At 35.9% G+C, this 19,917-nt stretch overlaps 1 protein-coding gene across 2 annotated transcripts in view; it reads left to right on the forward strand.

Annotated features, from left to right (window-relative positions):
• The window catches only part of LOC117331353 (isoleucine--tRNA ligase, cytoplasmic-like), a 35,333-nt gene that overhangs the window by 13,929 nt on the left and 1,487 nt on the right, over positions 1-19,917 (forward strand). The window contains exons 20-30 of one of the 2 annotated variants that reach the window (XM_033890038.1): positions 5,036-5,156; positions 5,314-5,405; positions 6,452-6,529; positions 7,069-7,190; positions 7,545-7,647; positions 11,699-11,782; positions 12,707-12,997; positions 15,083-15,178; positions 17,832-17,999; positions 18,175-18,417; positions 19,635-19,898. In XM_033890038.1, coding sequence (XP_033745929.1) covers positions 5,036-5,156; positions 5,314-5,405; positions 6,452-6,529; positions 7,069-7,190; positions 7,545-7,647; positions 11,699-11,782; positions 12,707-12,997; positions 15,083-15,178; positions 17,832-17,999; positions 18,175-18,417; positions 19,635-19,898 — 1,662 coding nt within the window. Of the gene's footprint in view, positions 1-5,035; positions 5,157-5,313; positions 5,406-6,451; positions 6,530-7,068; positions 7,191-7,544; positions 7,648-11,698; positions 11,783-12,706; positions 12,998-15,082; positions 15,179-17,168; positions 17,265-17,831; positions 18,000-18,174; positions 18,418-19,634; positions 19,899-19,917 lie in introns of both variants that reach the window. The other variant, XM_033890037.1, reaches the window with a different exon arrangement.

The following is a 19,917-nucleotide window of genomic DNA, read 5'->3' on the forward strand; positions in this document are numbered from 1 at the left end:
TTACAAAAGTAATCTTTTAGACTTAGTACTTCAACACATGTAGGCTACATACAGCCAGAGACATATATACTGTATATATGTCTCTGATACAGCCAATGAAGCTATATACGTCATATATACACATCATGTCTACATTACTCCGTAGTTTTTGGTTTCTGAAGTAAGGCCAAAAAAAAATGTTTGTTTAGGGTCAGAGGAGCCCAAAAAATTAGGGTAGGTAGGTAGGGATTTTTTTTATTGATTTTTTTTTTCTTATAAATGTAAATTGACACGATTTTGTTGTTTAAATTTCTATAAAATATTTCTTAAAATCATTTATATGCAGTAGATATGCAGTTATCTATGCTTGAGATTTGCCAAATTAGCCAGGGACTGCTAAAACAATTACAATGGTGAATGGATATGTGATTCTTACTTTGAAAAGGTTAGCAAAATTTCAGAAATTTCAAGATTTTCAGATTTTTTTTTTCTAGAAGTCAATAAAAAGTTTAGGGTCGGGGGGGGGGGGGGGGGGGGGGTAAAGTCTAGGTAGGGTCGGATGACCCTAAACAAACAATATTTTTTTGGCCTAATAAACATCTTTTTATTTAAAAACTGATTTGTTGATAGACTATTGCAATGTAGCTTGTAAATCTTTCATGTCTGCTTGATATAATTTGTGTGGAATTCCTAATAAATCTTTTCACAAACAAATTGTCACAAAAACACTGCTGATAAATGTATTTACATAATTTCATATTTCAGGCCGAGAAAGAAGTCGCTGCTTTAGAGAAGGATGTCAGAATAAACGAAGATAAAATCAACGGCCTGCAGACTTTCCTTCAGACAAACACAACAAATTTTGTGAAGATGGTAAAGCCCAGATTACAATTAGCATTTCTTGCCAAATACAAGGGGAAAGATGGTAACCAACTACTACAAAGAGATCTTCGTTACATCAAACTTGCTACACAGGGGAAAATCCCTAGCAACATAACTTCAATTAGCCCAGAAGAATTGGAAAATTTGATTAAAAATGGAAAGAAAACAGTTTCTGCAAAATTCAAACTTGACAATTATGAGAAGCCAGTTTGTTTCTCTGAAACCAGTGGAAGAGATTCACAAGAAACAAATGAGGTCATTCAGGTCAATGAAAGTGATTCAAGATTGTATTCTTATGGTTCACCAAGTTTATTGTCTCCGGCAAATCTGGGTATCTACAGCTACAACTCTCCTCAGCAGCAGCCATCTCAATTATATCCATATTGGTACACTGCATATAACCCTGGGGTGTGGTATGGAACTCCTGCCAGCCAGCCATCAGCATGTACAGCTACGGTTTCCAAAGCTCCAGAGACCGAAAATGAGATTTTCCCACCACTCCCACCTGAAGAATATCCACCCCTCCCCCCTCTGCCTCAAGAAAAATGTGACAATTGATCATGATTGTTTTACTTCATATAAATCATTTGCTCATTCCTTAGCAATTATAACTCAAAGATATTTTTTCATTTATCCAAGGAGGAATTAAAATAATGAGAAATTTGTTGATTGCATTAGAATCTGAATATTTTTTATATACTTGGTAGCAAGTACAATTAATATAAATATGTACTATGCTCAAAACAAATGATAATGACTTTCGTGGTTCTTACACTTGTAGTTGTATGCTTTGTTATGATGTAACATTGACCTCTGGGTCCTTTTCATTTACATATGTGTACATGTACAATGTACCTTTATCCATGTAGTAGTTAAGTCCAATATTTTATTTTATTTATTTGTTTTCTAAAGTTTGGATTAGGTATTTTTTGATGATGAAACTCAAATGTTGAAAACTTGAATTTATTTTCTTTAAACATTCATTGTATTATAATATATTTGGTAACTGTGTTGCTTTTTATAGCTCACCTGATTCAGAGAACTGGTGATCAGACTATTTTTATTTTACAACTATTAAATGTCGCACTGTAAAGAATTAGCTTCATTCAAAATAAACCTTTCTAGTGCATGAAATAATTATTTTTTTATATGTCCAGTGTATACTTCAGGCTGAAGGACCTGCTGAACTTGCATTTGACAGTCACCAAATATAGATTCTTAAGTCAAACCTTGTTATCTTGAAGATCAGTGGGTCATGGAAATTTATATATATTGATGTTCCAAATATTCATACTACGGTATTAAATCAAATAAATTTTACTTGGAATTCTTTGAGCAGGTTTTTTTTTTTGATATCCCGAGTTGGAGATCACGAGATTCGACTCCTATATAAGCATCTGAAGAGTTTGACCGAAAGTGCTCATACTAAGAAAAGATTTTTTTAATGTACGTGGCACAAATGTATATTAATTATGTACATGTACAAGGAAAGAATTCCAGAAAAATTCCAGCTAATGAATGACGACTCGATGAGGGTCCAGGCTCCAGGAAAAGGATTAAAAATATAAATATACTATTGAGTTGTCTTTGTAAATCTTTCATTACATAGATACATAGTAGTATAACTGTATAATTATAACCTATCTTACAACTGATATTAAGACATTTCATCTGATCGAATGTTCTTTGGTCGACAAATTTTCCATAGCTATCCTAAACACATTCAAGGCAAGAAGAGTTTGATTAAAAGACATACATTTTTGTATATCGGTCATTTTGAGTGTACCGATTCTGGTATTGTAAAGGAAACTCAAATAAGTTGTCTGTCAGAATGTCCAAGTCTGTCATCAGGGCCAGAGGAAACTCTGACTTAAGTCTGTGTCACAAAGGAAACTTGAGCTGCATGTAAGACATCTAGCTGTCAAAATGCATGATTGCAGATAGGTCATCACCACATGATAATGAATTATTAACACAAAGACACAAAAAAAAACTGTGAAACTGCTGTAATACAGTTCACTCAGTCTTCTGTTAGTTGAAATAGTTAATTTCCTATCATATGTCACCAAATGTTATTAAATTATGGGATTTTCCAAAACTTAATGGGGATTGGCAGATAAGTTATTATATGAACTAGTTTTTATCTGGATATTATTGTTATATATATTTTCGATTTGAGTATCGAAAAACTCTACCGGTAACCGTATTCTACTGACTGAAAAATGTTGGTCAACTAAATTGTTATAATATTATAAATTATAAATATTATAATTGATTGTGCTCATGACAAAAAAAATAACAATATTTTAATAGGGCTGAGGTTAAAATGCGACTTATGGACATTAATAGCTATTAAATAATAACTAGAATTTCAATATATACTTGATTTTCATTTTATTTAATATTATCAATGCCATATCAACTGAACATTGATATACATGAAGTAGTAGCTTTTGATTTTTTTTGGAAATTGTAAACACATGTATGCTTCAAATCTATTTCATTAGAATAATGAGTATTCTAGAAAGATCACAGTGACATGTATACAATGTACATGTGCAGGTCTGAAAGTATTGCAAATCAAATAATGACATTCTGTACATGTAATACATACTGTAAATGGTAATTTAAAGCCACTTTGTGTATGATGAAGACTACATATACTACCGGTATATGTCGGTTTGTATAATATTATGATCAGCTGCAGTTACATGCAGACATAATTAAAATTCTCAAACCGTGTTTACTTTCATGAACTAAAAATAAATTGTTCCTTGATACTTTTTTTTTCACACATAGCCACACATTTCCAACAATCTAGGAAGACATGAATTAGGAATGGCATTTAACGAGTTGACAATTGAAAGTTCTGTGAATTCATATGTAAAGTCTTTGTTTTTCTGAAGACCATTACGCATTAAATTGAAGATGTACTCGGCAACATTGTATTCTGGACTATAAGGAGGCTGAAATAAAAGTGTAATGTTTCTGGTACCAAGCATGTTCCTAAGCATTCGTTCTCCTTGGTTGTGATGGTGGAAACCACAATTATCTAATATAACGCAATCACCATTTGATAATACTGGATTACCAACCATGTTTGTTTCTTGCATATAATCATCGAAAAAATGTATCATTTCCATAGCATTTGATGGACCATTAAGTATATCATAATGTTCGATTCCAAAGTATCCACAAGCTAGATTGACAGTAAATGTTGCATTGCTTGCATACCTTTGTACTTCAACTGCTCGGGTGCCTTTGGTGCTGTGTCCATACTTTCTATTACCTGCAGTTTTTACGACAGATGCTTCATCAAAGAAATGTAGCTGTTGTGGAATGAAGTCCATAGCTCTAGCAATAAATGCAGTTACACGATTTTCATGGGCTGCTGTCTGTGTTTCAGCTGGTATAGACTGGATAACTTTCCGTGTCATCCCTAATTTGTGTCTGACTGTATGTCTTATTCGACTGGCAGATGGAACGGTCTGAAGGGTACATACGTTCCTCTCTAATAATTTGGCCCTAATTTCATGACTGTTAATTGAAGTTTGTTTAAATTTCTCATACTCTATAAACTGTAAGACTTCATCGGTAATTTTACTAGGGTTCCGTTGAACAAGTGACGGGTCAAAAGTCCCTCTTGCAGTAAAATTCTTTACGATCTTGTGACAACCACCCTTCGTTACACCTGTTTTTTGGCTGATTTCCTGAAAAGATAATCCTTTGCAATGTAGATCAAGTATTTCATGGCGTAGATTGTCCTCCGTCTGTACCCCGTTAGCGTAAAACCTCCCACACACGTTTTTCTGATAGGGCGCAGCCATATTTACTATCGAAGTCTCGCCGATTAACGCGCTTGTCGTTATCGAATAAACCCCGCCTACGTGATAGCATTGCTGTGCATAACCCCGCCCCTCCAGACGACTGACAAGATCGGTCGGTCAACTTGCCGGGGTAATACACCAGAAGTTTCGTCAACGGTTAGGCAATCACGGCAGTAATAATTGTTTGTTTATGCAGTGTTCAAAAAACCTCATTTTAATTTTTCAACAGAATTTTTTTAAGAAAAAATTCAATTTGTCATCTAGGAAGCATTCTTCCTAAGTAAAAAAAATAAAGGGAACTTGATTTTTAGGTGTTTTTTTCATCTTGACTGGACTATTGTTTTCAGGAAGAGGGTGGTGTGTTTTTATACAACCCCAACAAGGTAACCCGCCCAACAAACTATATGGATCGCTGGATGCTGTCCTCAACTCAGTCTCTACTCAAATTTGTTAAAAAAGAAATGTCAGGTAAGTCTTTTACAAAGTTCCTAGGTTGGAGTTTGAAGCTTGTTGAAGTAAGATGAAACTGCTACATATATACCTGTATTTAATGCATTACATTAGAACATATATGTCAAAAAATTCTGAAATGTATGAAACATAAGGAGGATTTTTATATTTTCAGAGTACCATCTGTACACTGTGATGCCAGTGATGGTTAAGTTTGTGGGTCAGCTGACCAACTGGTATGTGAGGATGAACAGGAAGCGACTAAAGGTCTCGTACATTTTTATGTAATCAATAATACTATGTAATCTATATAATACTATATAATCTATAATACTATGTAATCTATAATACTATGTAATCTATATGATACTGTCAGTGTAATCCTTTGAAATACAACAAATCTGGCCCCAGTTTCATCAGTATTCCTGAAGGAAATTCCTGTATCTTTAGAATATATATTCTAAAGCATTATTGGAGGTGTGAAAAATTCTTAATAAAATTTTGTTAGTATTAAATAACTGTTTCCTGTAGAAAATGTTTAGTTTGATATCAGAATTAAAGGGATTCCTTAAGTTATGGAACGTTTATTAAACTTGCAGATGTTGTAATGCATCAGTAATGTAAGAGCATAAAATATAACTGTTACTGGTGACAGAAAATTAGAATATCAGATGGTAATCTCAAATTGAAGTATGAAAGAAAATTGTTAATATATGTGAGTATGAATGATCGGATCACAAAGTGTAAAAAAAATCTTCAGCTGAGAATCTAGTCTACAGCAGTTGTCAGCTTCCCACATAGTTTAAATTGAGCTGGTGTGATATGTTCCTTGTTAGCTATTCAAATCACCCTGTGTCTGTGGTCTGTATATGTGGTCCTTCTGACTTCCAGCCATCTGCCCTTAAACAATCCTTGTTATCGCTTTTTCTTGAAAAGTACTGCAGGTATATTCCTTAAACTTCATGTGTAGGTTCCCCCTTGGCCCCTATTTGTGCTAATATCAATTTAGATTTTTGATCAGAAAAACAAAATGGCCGACAGGTGGCCATCTTGAATTTTGAGAATTGAAATTTGTATTTGCGATTTCTTGAAAAGTACTTGAGAGATCTTCATTAAACTTCATGTGTAGGTTCCCTTGTGGTGCCCTATTTGTGTGAATTCAGATGTCAGATGACAGATAGAAGTTCAGATTGAAATTTACATTTAGCTCCATTTCTGTTGAGCATGGTAACACGAATGTTTCACAATTATCCTATTAAATATTGGTGTTAGGGAGATGAAGGGTGTGTTGAATTTTTATTTATCTGTTACAGGGAGATGGGGGAGCTGTCGACTGTCGGATGGCACTGGAGACACTGTTTGGAGTTCTACACTCAATGATCAGGGTCATGGTAGGTTCACTACTAACAATTTAATCTAGATCTTGGTTTAGAGGAACTGCTGTTTAGACATCTTATAACTTTTAATAGAGGTAAGGGTGAAATATTACATCTAAAAGGTCACTCATTTAATAGAGGTAAGGGTGAAATATTCTTATATCTTAAAGGTCACTTATTTAATAGAGGTAAGGGTGAAATACTGTTACATCTAAAAGGTCACTCATTTAATAGAGGTAAGGGTGAAATATTCTTACGTCAAACAGGTCACATATTTAATAGAGGTAAGGGTGAAATATTCTTATATCTAATACAAATGTACATATTAACTCATTTGATACTGCAGAAAATATTTTTCTATGAGTATTATTTATGAACATCCATTATCTATTCAATTTAAGTTTATTCTTCTGAATTAGAAACAGTATTTATTTTAGTTTCTATGCTGTGATTTTAAGTTAGAGTGATTTTAAGAGTGATTTTAAGTTAAAATTTTCTCATATACTGTTGTTTTGCCTGAAAAATCCACAATTAGCCGTTCCTGTTTGTTCCAGTCTCCTCTGATCCCATTCATCACAGAACACATGTACCAGAATCTACAGCATTTGCTGGACCCGGCCTACACAAACAAGCTGGACACCCGCAGTATCCACTTCCTGATGATCCCCGACCCCAGGTATACCTCAAACAGCTGTAAATCAATTTAATAGGAACAGAGACTTCCAAATCTTATAAATTATTGTCTTTGTACTTCTGGTAACTCTTGTGGAGTTTGTTTAGGATGTTAATGGTATATGTATATATGTGTATATGATATATGTACTTGGTGTTGTTAATGGTATATGTATATATGTGTATATGATATATGTATTTGGTGTTGTAGAGAGGATCTGATGTTTTGGATGTTAATGGTATATGTATATATGTGTATATGATGTATGTATTTGGTGTTGTAGAGAGGATCTGATGTTTTGGATGTTAATGGTATATGTATATATGTATATATGTGTATATGTATTTGGTGTTGTAGAGAGGATCTGATAGATACACAGATGGAGATGGCAGTGTCACGCATGCAGTCCGTTATAGAGATCGGACGTCTCATCCGTGATAGAAATACTCTCCCGATGAAGGTAAAACATCAAACTTTATTGTAAAGATATTACATTACTGTATTTATCCTGTAACAAGTCTAAGCCAAGGAGCTAACAAATAAACTAATTAGCCCAGTCATTGGGGCCAACAAATAAACTAACAAGCCCAGTCATTGGGGCCAACAAATAAACTAACAAGCCCAGTCATTGGGGCCAACAAATAAACTAACAAGCCCAGTCATTGGGGCCAACAAATAAACTAACAAGCCCAGTCATTGGGGCCAACAAATAAACTAACAAGCCCAGTCATTGGGGCCAACAAATAAACCAATAAGCCCAGGCCTTGGGAGTCTGCATTTTTTAGGGCAATGAAATGGCATTTGTTAGCATTCTTACTGAATTGCAAATAACATGGATAGACTTACTACCAGACATGGGTTTATTACCAGACGTTGGCTTATTGTCAGGCATGAACTTATTATCAGGCATGGTCTTATCACCAGGTAGGCCTTCTTGTAGGGCTTATTACGAGTTAGGACTTATAACCATGTACGGGCTTATTACCAGGTATTGACTTATTACCAGGTATTGACTTATTACCAAGTATTGATTTATAACCATGTACGGGCTTATTACCAGGTATTGACTTAATACCAGGTATGGGCTTAATACCAGGTATGGGCTTATTACCAGGTATTGACTTAATACCAGGTATGGGCTTATTACCAGGTATGTATTATTACGGTACACCTTATGGCTTTTCATCAGGTAATGGGCAGGTAATGCCAGATAGGACTTAACACAAGGTAGGGTTTATTACCAGGCATGGGCTTATTACTGGGTAGGGCATATTTTCAGTATGGGCATATAACCAGTAAGGGCTTTTCTGGGTCAAGTTTATTTTTTGATGATTGCATGACGGAAATACAATTTTTGAGTACTAATTTATAGGTACATATATGCACCTATAAGATTTCACATCAAATCTGTTTTTATTTTAACTGAGAATATGAAATGGTACCATTTATGGCAGTGGAATCTTTCTTAAAATAACATTATATAAAACACACCTACATGAAAATACCGACATTTTATGAACAGTTTATATATGTAAATACAATGTATATGATTATAAACTAGTAATGATAGATACTGCAACTTTTACAGCTTTGCTAATGTGAACATCCTGTTCTATAAATTGTATATGAATAGTCCATATTTTAACATTTCAGTTGTTCAACAAAGTTTTAGAAATTGTCATGTACATGTTTGAAAATTTACTTTGAAATATGTATTATAATGTCCATAGACTTGGGTTTTCCCCAGGTTCTCTGTCTTCCTCCCACAGTAAGACACCTTACACGCTACCATCCGGGCAATAAAGTTCACTTTTAGAAAAGAAATCATATAAGATGGTTGACTAATATTACTGTGTGCTTACTGTGTTTGACCTAATATTACTGTGTGCTTACTGTGTTTGACCTAATATTACTGTGTGCTTACTGTGTTTGACCTAATATTACTGTGTGCTTACTGTGTTTGACCTAATATGACTGTGTGCTTACTGTGTTTGACCTAATATGACTGTGTGCTTACTGTGTTTGACCTAATATTACTGTGTGCTTACTATGTTTGACCTAATATGACTGTGTGCTTACTGTGTTTGACCTAATATGACTGTGTGCTTACTGTGTTTGACCTAATTAGGGCTTTTCACCAAAAGGTGAAAAGACCTATTGTTTTTGTTCTGTTTCTTATTATTATTATTATTATTATTATTATTATTATTCTTCTTCTACACTTTAGTTTGTAAGCAATACATCTCCTAAAAGTTTAAGAGGTATACCAATGATCTTTCTATTATATTGTATGGTATAAGCCAAAGGGGTAACAGCAACATTTCCAAGTACGTCAAAAAATCCAAGATGGCCGCCATGACGTCATATCTCATTTTGCTTAAGTGGCCATAGCTCCAAAACAGTAACAGTTAAAATAATTTCAAAGATATATTATTGTAGGACTTATCTGGGGCCAACTTTTAATAATGCATTGTTTTGAGGTCAGAGGTCAAATGAAAAAGCTCGCCTGAGGGTCAAGTTAGTCTATTTTTAGAAAATCTTCATTTTTCCTTCTTTTTCAAAAAATCTTTCGAAATATGATGCAGAACGTTATTCTAATGAATTTGACGTTTTCAGTTTTTCTGTGACACATACGGTTTCTGTTGTACGCCATTTTGAATTTCCCCCTATATATTTCAATAGAAAAGTGTGTTACATTTCAAACTTCTTCTCAAGTTCAACAGGTGGCATTCAGCTCAATCTTAGCTGAAATAATCCTTGGACTATTCTGGCCAAGTTATGTTATTTTTTAAGTTGGTTTGAAATTCAAGATGGCCGCCATGACGTCATGTATTGAAAAATTTAAAATGGCCATAACTCTAAAAGTATTCATTTTACAAAGGTCATGTAATAATGTGATTTGTAGATTATGACTAGCGCTAACTTTTACTCACCAAAAGTTTTAAGGTCAGAGGTCAAATAAAAGAGTTCACTATGGGGTCAAATTAGTCTATTTTTAGAAAATCTTCATTTTTCAATCTTTTTCCAAAAAAAATTCGTAGTATGATGTAGAATGTTATTCTGATAAATTTGACGTTTTCAGTTTTTCTGTGACACATACGGTTTCCGGTATACGCCATTTTGAATTTCCACAATATATTCTATATTAAAAATAGTGTTACATTTTAAACTTCTTCTCAAGTTCCATAAGTGGCATTCAGCTCAATCTTAGCTGAAATAATCCTTGCATTGTCCTGGCCAAGTTATGTTATTTTTTAAGTTGATTGAAAATCCAAGATGGCCGCCATGACGTCATGTACTAAAAAGATTAAAATGCCCATAATTCGAAAAGTATTCATTTTACAGGGGTCATGTAATTATCTTATTTTTAGATAACGCCTGGCTCTAGCTTTTACTGACTAAAAGTGTTAGGGTCAGAGGTCAAATAAAAGAGTTCACTATGGGGTCAAATTAGTCTATTTTTAGAAAATCTTCATTTTTCAATCTTTTCCCTAAAAATAATTCTTAGTATGATGTAGAATGTCATTCTGATGAATTTGACGTTTTCAGTTTTTCTGTGACACATACAGTTTCCGGTATACGTCATTTTGAATTTCCACTATATATTCTATATTAAAAATAGTTTTACATTTTAAACTTCTTCTCAAGTTCCACCAATGGGATTCAGCTCAATCTTAGGTGAAATAATCCTTGCATTGTCCTGGCCAAGTTATGTTATTTTTTAAGTTGATTTGAAATCCAAGATGGCCGCCATGACGTCATGTATTAAAAAGCTTAAAAAGCCCATAATAAAAAAAGTATTCATTTTACAGGGGTCATGTAATTATGTTATTTGTAGTTAATGGCTGGCTCTAGCTTTTACTCACCAAAAGTTTTAGGGTCAGAGGTCAAATAAAAGCGTTCGCTATGGGGTCAAATAAGTCTATTTTTAGAAAATCTTCATTTTTTAATCTTTTTCCAAAAAAAGAAATTTATGTATGATTCAAAATGTTATTCTGATGATTTTCATGTTTTTGGTGTTTCGGTAATGTTTACCATTAACGCGGAACGCCATTTTGAATTAATTTGGCATCTGATATATAACGGCATCTGAGATATAACGTTAGTTGGACGAGGGGAGATAACTCGTACAAGGCTGTACGAGTTATTTCCCTTCGTCCACTCCTTTGTTGAAATGTAATATCTCAGATGCCAGATTAATCAAAACTAGAATGTGAATGACCTATCAAGTGTTCTAAAATAGTTTTTTATGTTTGGAAATACCAAGCCTTTAGGTCATTTATGCTAAATAGTGAAAAGCCCGTCAAATTGTTCCGAAACAATTTCTAGTATTACTGTGTGCTTACTGTGTTTGACCTAATATTACTGTGTGCTTACTGTGTTTGACCTAATATTACTGTGTGCTTACTGTGTTTGACCTAATATTACTGTGTGCTTACTGTGTTTGACCTAATATTACTGTGTGCTTACTGTGTTTGACCTAATATGACTGTGTGCTTACTGTGTTTCAGTACCCACTGAAGGAGGTTGTGGCTATCAATGGTGATGAGGAGGCATTACGCGACATCTCCTTCCTCAGCGAATACATCAAGGAGGTACGCCCCCAAATTACTTCATGCTGTTTATAATTACACACCACAAAGTACAAACTTTAACATGTGTACGCCCCCAAATTACTTTTATAATTACACCATTACAAAGAACAAACTTTTAATATGTTAAGCCCTTAGTCACCTTTATACTATTTATAATTACACACCACAAAGAACAAACTTTAACATGTGTACGCCCCCAAATTACTTTTATGATTACACCATTACAAAGACACCATTACAAAGAACAAACTTTTAATATGTTAAGCCCTTAGTCACCTTTATACTGTTTATAATTACACCATTACAAAGTGCAAACTTTAACTTGCTAGAATAAGTTGTTGTAGATACATAAACTCATAATAGCATATTATGACATACTTGTGATAATAAGACAAATGTGGGCAGTTGATTGGATGATGTGGGTGCTGGTATTGATTCATTCACATATGTTACTCCGGCGTGTTAGAATAATACACTTTAGAATAAGAATTGCCGTATCAATCTAATTGTTTACTTTTCTCATAGTAGCCCCATTTTGAAAAAGTCGATATATAATATTCAGACTTAATTAATGTATGGGGCATTTCAGTAAAAAATAAATGTTCAAAATATAAAAAAGAGATATATTCAGTTGAGAATGTCTTTTATTTATCCAGAATAAAATAGATTATCTGAGTCAGTGATCACTCTAAAATGATGTTTTCATCGAGAAAAAAAAATTCATACAGTAGAGTTTAGGTAAAAAGAAAAGTTTTTTCTCATAGAAATGATTGGTTTTTTTTACAGAAAATCTTTTTTCATTACGTATAAGACATTCAAAAGCGGGGTATGTGCTATGTTTTCCATCAGTGAAGTGATCAAAGTATTTGCTTAATGAATTTATGTTTAGACTTTTAAAAGAAATTCCATCTGTTTATTATGCAGGAGTTAAATGTGAAAAATATCACAACAACTAACAACAAGGATAAATATGGAGCACAGCTAGTGGCTGAACCGGATTTCAAATCTCTCGCTGGCAAAATCAAAGGAGAGGTCAAGAAAGTCTATAGTGCCATCAAATCACTTAGCAATGCTCAGCTGGAAAACTTTCAGGCGAGCGGTCAGATCACAGTGGAGGGCAATGTACTAGAGGAAGGAGATATGCGGCTCCGCTACAAATTTGATGCAAAGGATAGCTCAACTCCAAACTGCTATGATGCACATGGAAATAAAGATGTATGATATATCTTACATGTTATTGTATATGTACACAGGTGAAATGCATTGAAGTGCAAAAATTGAAATTTAATATTTTATTGTGTTGGTAAATTTGATATTTTACTTGGTTGGTAAATTTGATATTTTACTTGGTTGGTAAATTTGATATTTTACTTGGTTGGTAAATTTAATATTTTACTTGGTTAGTTTGTAGAATTTTGTTATCCTTCATAAGTTTGGATTTTTGAGTTGTAATTGTAAAAAAAAAAGCTCTCTTACATTTTCTGCTGGATTGTATTGATTTTTCAGCTGAACCTGCTGGAAACTTCTGTATTTGAGATGTATACTACTGATACACAGCTCTTTTATTTAATTGTAAATTTTATAAATCATTGATTAGGTTGCTTAATGATATTTCGTAATATGTTTTTATTAGATATTGGTTTTATTAGCCCACCATCATCAGATGGTGGGCTATTCAAATCGCCCTGCGTCCGTCGTCCGTCGTCCGTCCGTCCGTCGTCTGTCGTCCGTCGTCTGTCGTCCGTCGTCCGTCCGTCCGTCAACAATTGACTTCTTCTTCATAACCACTGATCAGAATTTGACGAAATTTTGTCAGAAGCATCCCTATGGGGTGTGGACTCAAAATTGTACAAATGGTGGGGCTGACCCCCCAGGGGTCTGAGGGGCGGGGCCAAAAGGGGTCAATTTGGCTATATTAATATAAACGACTTCTTCTCTGAAACCAAGCAAAGGATATCGCTCCTATTTGCCTGGTAGCATCACTATGGGGTGAGGATTCAAAATTGTACAAATGGTGGGGCTGACCCCCTGGGGGCCTGAGGGCGGGGCCAAAATGGGTCAATATACCTATATTTATATCAGCGACTTCTCTGAAACCAAGCAATGGATATTGCTCATATTTGCCTGGTAGCATCACTATGAGATGGGGATTCAAAATTGTACAAATGGTGAGGCTGACCCCACGGGGGCCTGAGGGGCGGGGCCAAATGTGGTCAATTGGGCTATATTGATATAAACGACTTCTCCTCTGAAACCGAGCAATGGATATTGCTCATATTTGCCTGGTAGCATCAGTATGGGGTGGGGATTCAAAATTGTACAAATGGTAAGGCTGACCCCACGGGGGCCTGAGGGGCGGGGCCAAGAAGGGTCAATTTGGCTATATTGATATGAACAACTTCTCCTCTGAAATCAAGCAATAGATATTGCTCGTATTTGACTGTGAGCATCCCTTTGGGGCCAGGATTCAAAATTGTACAAATGGTGGGGCCAACCTACCTGGGGCCTGAGGGGCGGGGCCAAAAGGGGTCAATTTGGCTAAATTGATATAAACAACTTCTTCTCTGAAACTAAGCTATGGATATCGCTCATATTTGCCTGCTTCAACCCCCGGGGTAGGGATTCAAAACTGTATAAATGACAGAGCTGACCCCCGGGGAGCTAAGAGGCGGGGCCAAAAGGGGTCATTTTGGCAGAATTGATATAAACAACTTCTTCTCTGAAACTAAGCAATGGATATATCACTCACATTTGTATGATAGCATGGTCATGGGGTGGGGATTCAAAATTGTACAAATTTTGGGGTTGACCCCCCCCCCCCCCCAGGGGACTTAGGGGTGGGGCCAAAAAGGGTCAATTTGGCTAAATTGATATGAACAACTTCTATGAAACAGCTCATATTTGACTGGTAGCATCCTTTTGGTTAGGGATTCAAAATTTTATAACGGAAGGAACTGACCCCAGGGTGCAGAGGGCGGGGTCAAAAGGGGTCAATTGGTTTAAACAACTTCTTTTCTGAAACTAAGCAATGGATATCGCTCACATTTGTGTGGTAGCATCAGGGGTTGCGCCAAAAGTCAATTTCATTTCATGGATTAATGCATTTTTGGCATAAAAACCTCACGTACCCATATAAAATGCCTATGATATATTGACATAGCAATACCAGTGACAATATACTTAATCATCATTCTTGTTTCATATCTCATGAAATCCAGGTGAGCGATACAGGCCCTCTGGGCCTCTTGTATTAAGGATGAGATGTTTAATCTTATACTAGTCCCATGATATTTATTACAGGTGTTGGTGTTACTAGATGTCACACCAGACCAAAGTATGTTGGATGAAGGCATAGCTCGTGAAGTCATTAACAGGATGCAGAGGCTCCGTAAAAAGGTTTGTATTACTGTATTGGAATCTGGTGTCGTATATCTGAAGTTCTACGGTCCATAGGCTATTTCCTCTGTAAAAGATCAACTAGGAATGTAATTCATATCAGGACTATATACATATCCAATGAGAGGAATCCACAAATAGAGAAATTCAGCTTCTTATATGGTACTGTTTGAATTAAGTCACTTCTAAGGGCGTCCTTGTTTGACAAACCTGCAGTCTTCCCATTGCGTAGATATTTTACTGGTATAGCCTTCTGGTTTAATATTTATTAGCCCACCATCATCAGATGGTGGGCTATTCAAATCGCCCTGCGTCCGTGGTCCGTCGTCCGTCCGTCCCTCCCTCCGTCCCTCCGTCCCTCCGTCCCTCCGTCCCTCCGTCCGTAAACAATTCTTGTTATCGCTATTTCTGAGAAAGTACTGAAGGGATCTTTCTCAAATTTCATATGTAGGTTCCCCTTGGTGCCTAGTTATGCATATTGCGTTTTGAGACCAATCGGAAAACAATATGGCCGACAGGCAGCCATCTTGGATTTTGACAATTGAAGTTTGTTATCGCTATTTCTGAGAAAGTACTGAAGGGATCTTTCTCAAATTTCATATGTAGGTTCCCCTTGGTGCCTAGTTATGCATATTGCGTTTTGAGACCAATCGGAAAACAACATGGCCGACAGGCAGCCATCTTGGATTTTGACAATTGAAGTTTGTTATCGCTATTTCTGAGAAAGTACTGAAGGGATCTTTCTCAAATTTCATATGTAGGTTCCCCTTGGTGCCTAGTTATGCATATTGCGTTTGAGACCAATCGGAAAACAACATGGCCGACAGGCAGCCATCTTGGATTTTGACAATTGAAGTTTGTTATCGCTATTTCTGAGAAAGTACTGAAGGGATCTTTCTCAAATTTCATATGTAGCTTCCCCTTGGTGCCTAGTTATGCATATTGCGTTTTGAGACCAATCGGAAAACAACATGGCCGACAGGCAGCCATCTTGGATTTTGACAATTGAAGTTTGTTATCGCTATTTCTGAGAAAGTACTGAAGGGATCTTTCTCAAATTTCATATGTAGGTTCCCCTTGGTGCCTAGTTATGCATATTGCGTTTTGAGACCAATCGGAAAACAACATGGCCGACAGGCAGCCATCTTGGATTTTGACAATTGAAGTTTGTTATCGCTATTTCTGAGAAAGTACTGAAGGGATCTTTCTCAAATTTCATATGTAGGTTCCCCTTGGTGCCTAGTTATGCATATTGCGTTTTGAGACCAATCGGAAAACAACATGGCCGACAGGCAGCCATCTTGGATTTTGGCAATTGAGGTTTGTTATCACTATTTCTGAGAAAGTACTGAATGGATCTTTCTGAAATTTCATATGTAGGTTTCCCTTGGTGCCTAGTTATGCATATTGCATTTTGAGACCAATCAGAAAACAACATGGCCGACAGGCAGCCATCTTGGATTTTGACAATTGAAGTTTGTTATCACTATTTCTGAGAAAGTACTGAATGGATCTTTCTCAAATTTCATATGGAGGTTCCCCTTGGTGCATCGTTATGCTTATTGCATTTTGAGATCAATTGGAAAACAATATGGCCGACAGGCCGCCATCTTGGATTTTGACAATTGAAGTTTGTTATCTTTTTTTCTCATAGTACTGAATGGATCTTTCTCAAATTTCATAAGTAGGTTCCCCTTGGTCCCTTGTATTGCATTTTTGGACCAGTCTGTCCTGAAAACAACCTGGCAAACAAACAGCCATTATCGTTAAATCTCAAATTTCTTATATAGCTAGGATTCCCTTGTTTGAAAAGTACTGGAGGGATGTCTCAATTTGCACAGATTAGTAAAATGAAGGGAAAAGTAGAGAAAAGATCAATCTGACATGGAACCTATGAAGATCATTCAATGGTGGGCGCCAAGATCCCTCTGGGATCTCTTGTTAAGGATGAGATGTTTAATCTTATACTAGTCCATGATATTTATTACAGGTGTTGGTGTTACTAGATGTGACACCAGACCAAAGTATGTTGGATGAAGGCATAGCTCGTGAAGTCATTAACAGGATGCAGAGGCTCCGTAAAAAGGTTTGTATTACTGTATTGGAATCTGGTGTCGTATATCTGAAGTTCTACAGACCATAGGCTATTTCCTCTATAAAATATCAACTAGGAATGTAATTCATTTCAGGACTATATACATATCCAATGAGAGAAATCCACAAATAAAGAAATTCAGCTTCTTATATGGTACTGTTTGAATTAAGTCACTTCTAAGGGCGTCCTTGTTTGACAAACCTGCAGTCTTCCCATTGCGTAGATATTTTACTGGTATAGCCTTCTGGTTTAATATTTATGTAGATCTTACATCAGGGTAGACCTGTTTTCTCCTTTTACCTTAAGCTTCCTTGTTTAAAATTCTCCACAAACCACAATATTTTAAAAGTAATTAATATATGTGAAACATCTTTATTCTGTTTCGCATATTTAATGATTGTACACAACAAAAAATTTAACTCTTTGTATAATTTTCCAAAACAACATGGCGGAAAATTGTATACCTGTTGTTTATGTTTATGATGAAACATTATACTGTTTTAATGCCATATACAACTTTATATTAAGATTAATAACTAATAACAATTGTTTTGACAGGGTGGACTAGTGCCTTCGGATGAAATCTCAGTTTACTACAAGACAACAGACAGCCTCACCGCCATCATTAACAACTTCTCGGACTTCATCTTCAGTACCATCAAACAGCCTGTTTTACCCTTTCCTATCCCATCAGGGTCAAAGGTCGTCGTAGAAGAAAAAACATCAGTGAGTGGTTGATGTGTATGTTGTCCTAGAGACAATGCACATCTTTTGTCCTTTATTTGGTGACTAGAGTTAAAATATGTAAATGTTTGTAATGTTACAGTCATGGCAAATACATTTGTAATGCTCTTGTACAATATTACATGTGTGGTGTGTTAAATAGTAATTTTTATCGTAGGTGAAGAAAGATGAGTTGATGCTGACCATTGTGTCTAGATCAGGAGATAGCCCTAAGAGTGTGGCCTCCCCCACAGTACAGCCAGCACCAGTGGTGAAAGGAGTCTCACCCACATGTAGCTACGTCAATGTACAGCTGTGTGGACTAGCCCCTCAGGAGGGTTTGTCAGGAAATCACGCTACAGTCCTTCTAGAAAATCCAAAGGGCAAGACAATGAGCAGTAGACAAGTTCTGGTCAACGAGGTATGTACAGAATTTCTACATCTACAACTTATCATGGTTTATGTATGTATTGCTCTCAGCATTCAAATATAGCAAAATGATTTTTCTTTACGCTGCAGTGTTAGTGATTTGGGTACAATGAAAAAATAAAGTCTATTGTGATTTAATATAATGTTATTTCAGAACATATTTTTAGGTCACCTGAGGAGAATCTCAAATGGCCTTTTCTAATCACCTTACGTCCGTTGTCGTTCGTCGTCCGTTGTGCCACTGAACTAACTTTGACAGGAAGCTTCCATGGCCAACCAAGATTGTCAATTATATGGTCCTCAACCCCGAGGGGCCTGAGGGACTGAGCCAAAAAGGGTCAAATTGACTAGAATTTCAAAAACGCTTTACCAAAATTGTGAATTTCATGACCCTGGGGTCTCGGGTTTCCCCCTGGACAGGAGGTAAAGTTTACAATAGTTTATGGAGGGAAACACATTTTGGAGCAGTTTGTTCCAATTGCCATTGGAAATATTACAAACTTAGTTAGAATTATCAGTATTGGATGTCTGTTGAATGTTATGTTCATATTTGCACTGACTGACCACCAGGGGGTTGAGGGGCAGGCCCAAAAAGGCTCAAACTAACAGAAATTTCAAAAAATTTCTCCTCAAGACCCAAATAAGATAGAATCAAATAGCTTTCATTGATGGAAGGACCTTATAAGGGGTTCTACCAAAATTGTGTATTTAATGAACCTCGTGTCTCACATTTGCCCCTGGGGAGGGGGTAAACTTTACTTTAGTTTATATAGGAAAATCACATTTTTGACTACCATTTATTTGATTTCGATTGGAATTCATTCTTACTTTGCATGGGATGAAAAGTTGAGGTATGCACATATTGGCCTGATTGACCCTAAGGGGCTTATGGGCAGGACAAAAAAGGGTCAAGTTAACTGAAATATTTTAAAACTCAGGTGACTGTTAAGGCTCACAGGGTTTATAAATACTGCATTCTGTGTAATACTTAATCCTATCCCATAATGGTGCTGTCATGATGTTTGTTTCAACGGATGTATCCAATATCAATATAGAATTAATTGGCTTTCAATGATTTTAAGGAAATTCAATGTTCTGATCCCAAATGTAACTGATTTCAATATCAGATTCACTGGCAAAGATGAATAGTTTATTTCATGTTTGTGTTAATAAAATCATCTATAAACATTGTCTTTTTGTCTTTTTAAGGTGAAGTCTGTGTTTGGTGTACGTGGCGTGAAATTGGTCGTTTATAAGAACTGCAATATGTCCGAGGAACTCCCGGTGACTGGTGATGTTTCTTCACTAGCTGGTCAGACCCTTTTTGTTGCGGCCAAGTGTCAGACAGGATCCTCACCAGTGTCTTCACCAATGTGCCATTTTGCTAATGTGGAAATGAATGGTGTAAAAGGGACCTTACTTCTAGAGAATCCTAAAGGGGTTACGTTGTCAGTGGATCAGTTAAAATCTCAGGTAAAGACATCCACTACAT

This window comes from Pecten maximus, chromosome 7 (assembly GCF_902652985.1).
Source record: "Pecten maximus chromosome 7, xPecMax1.1, whole genome shotgun sequence".
NCBI classification, from domain to species: Eukaryota; Metazoa; Mollusca; class Bivalvia; order Pectinida; family Pectinidae; genus Pecten; species Pecten maximus.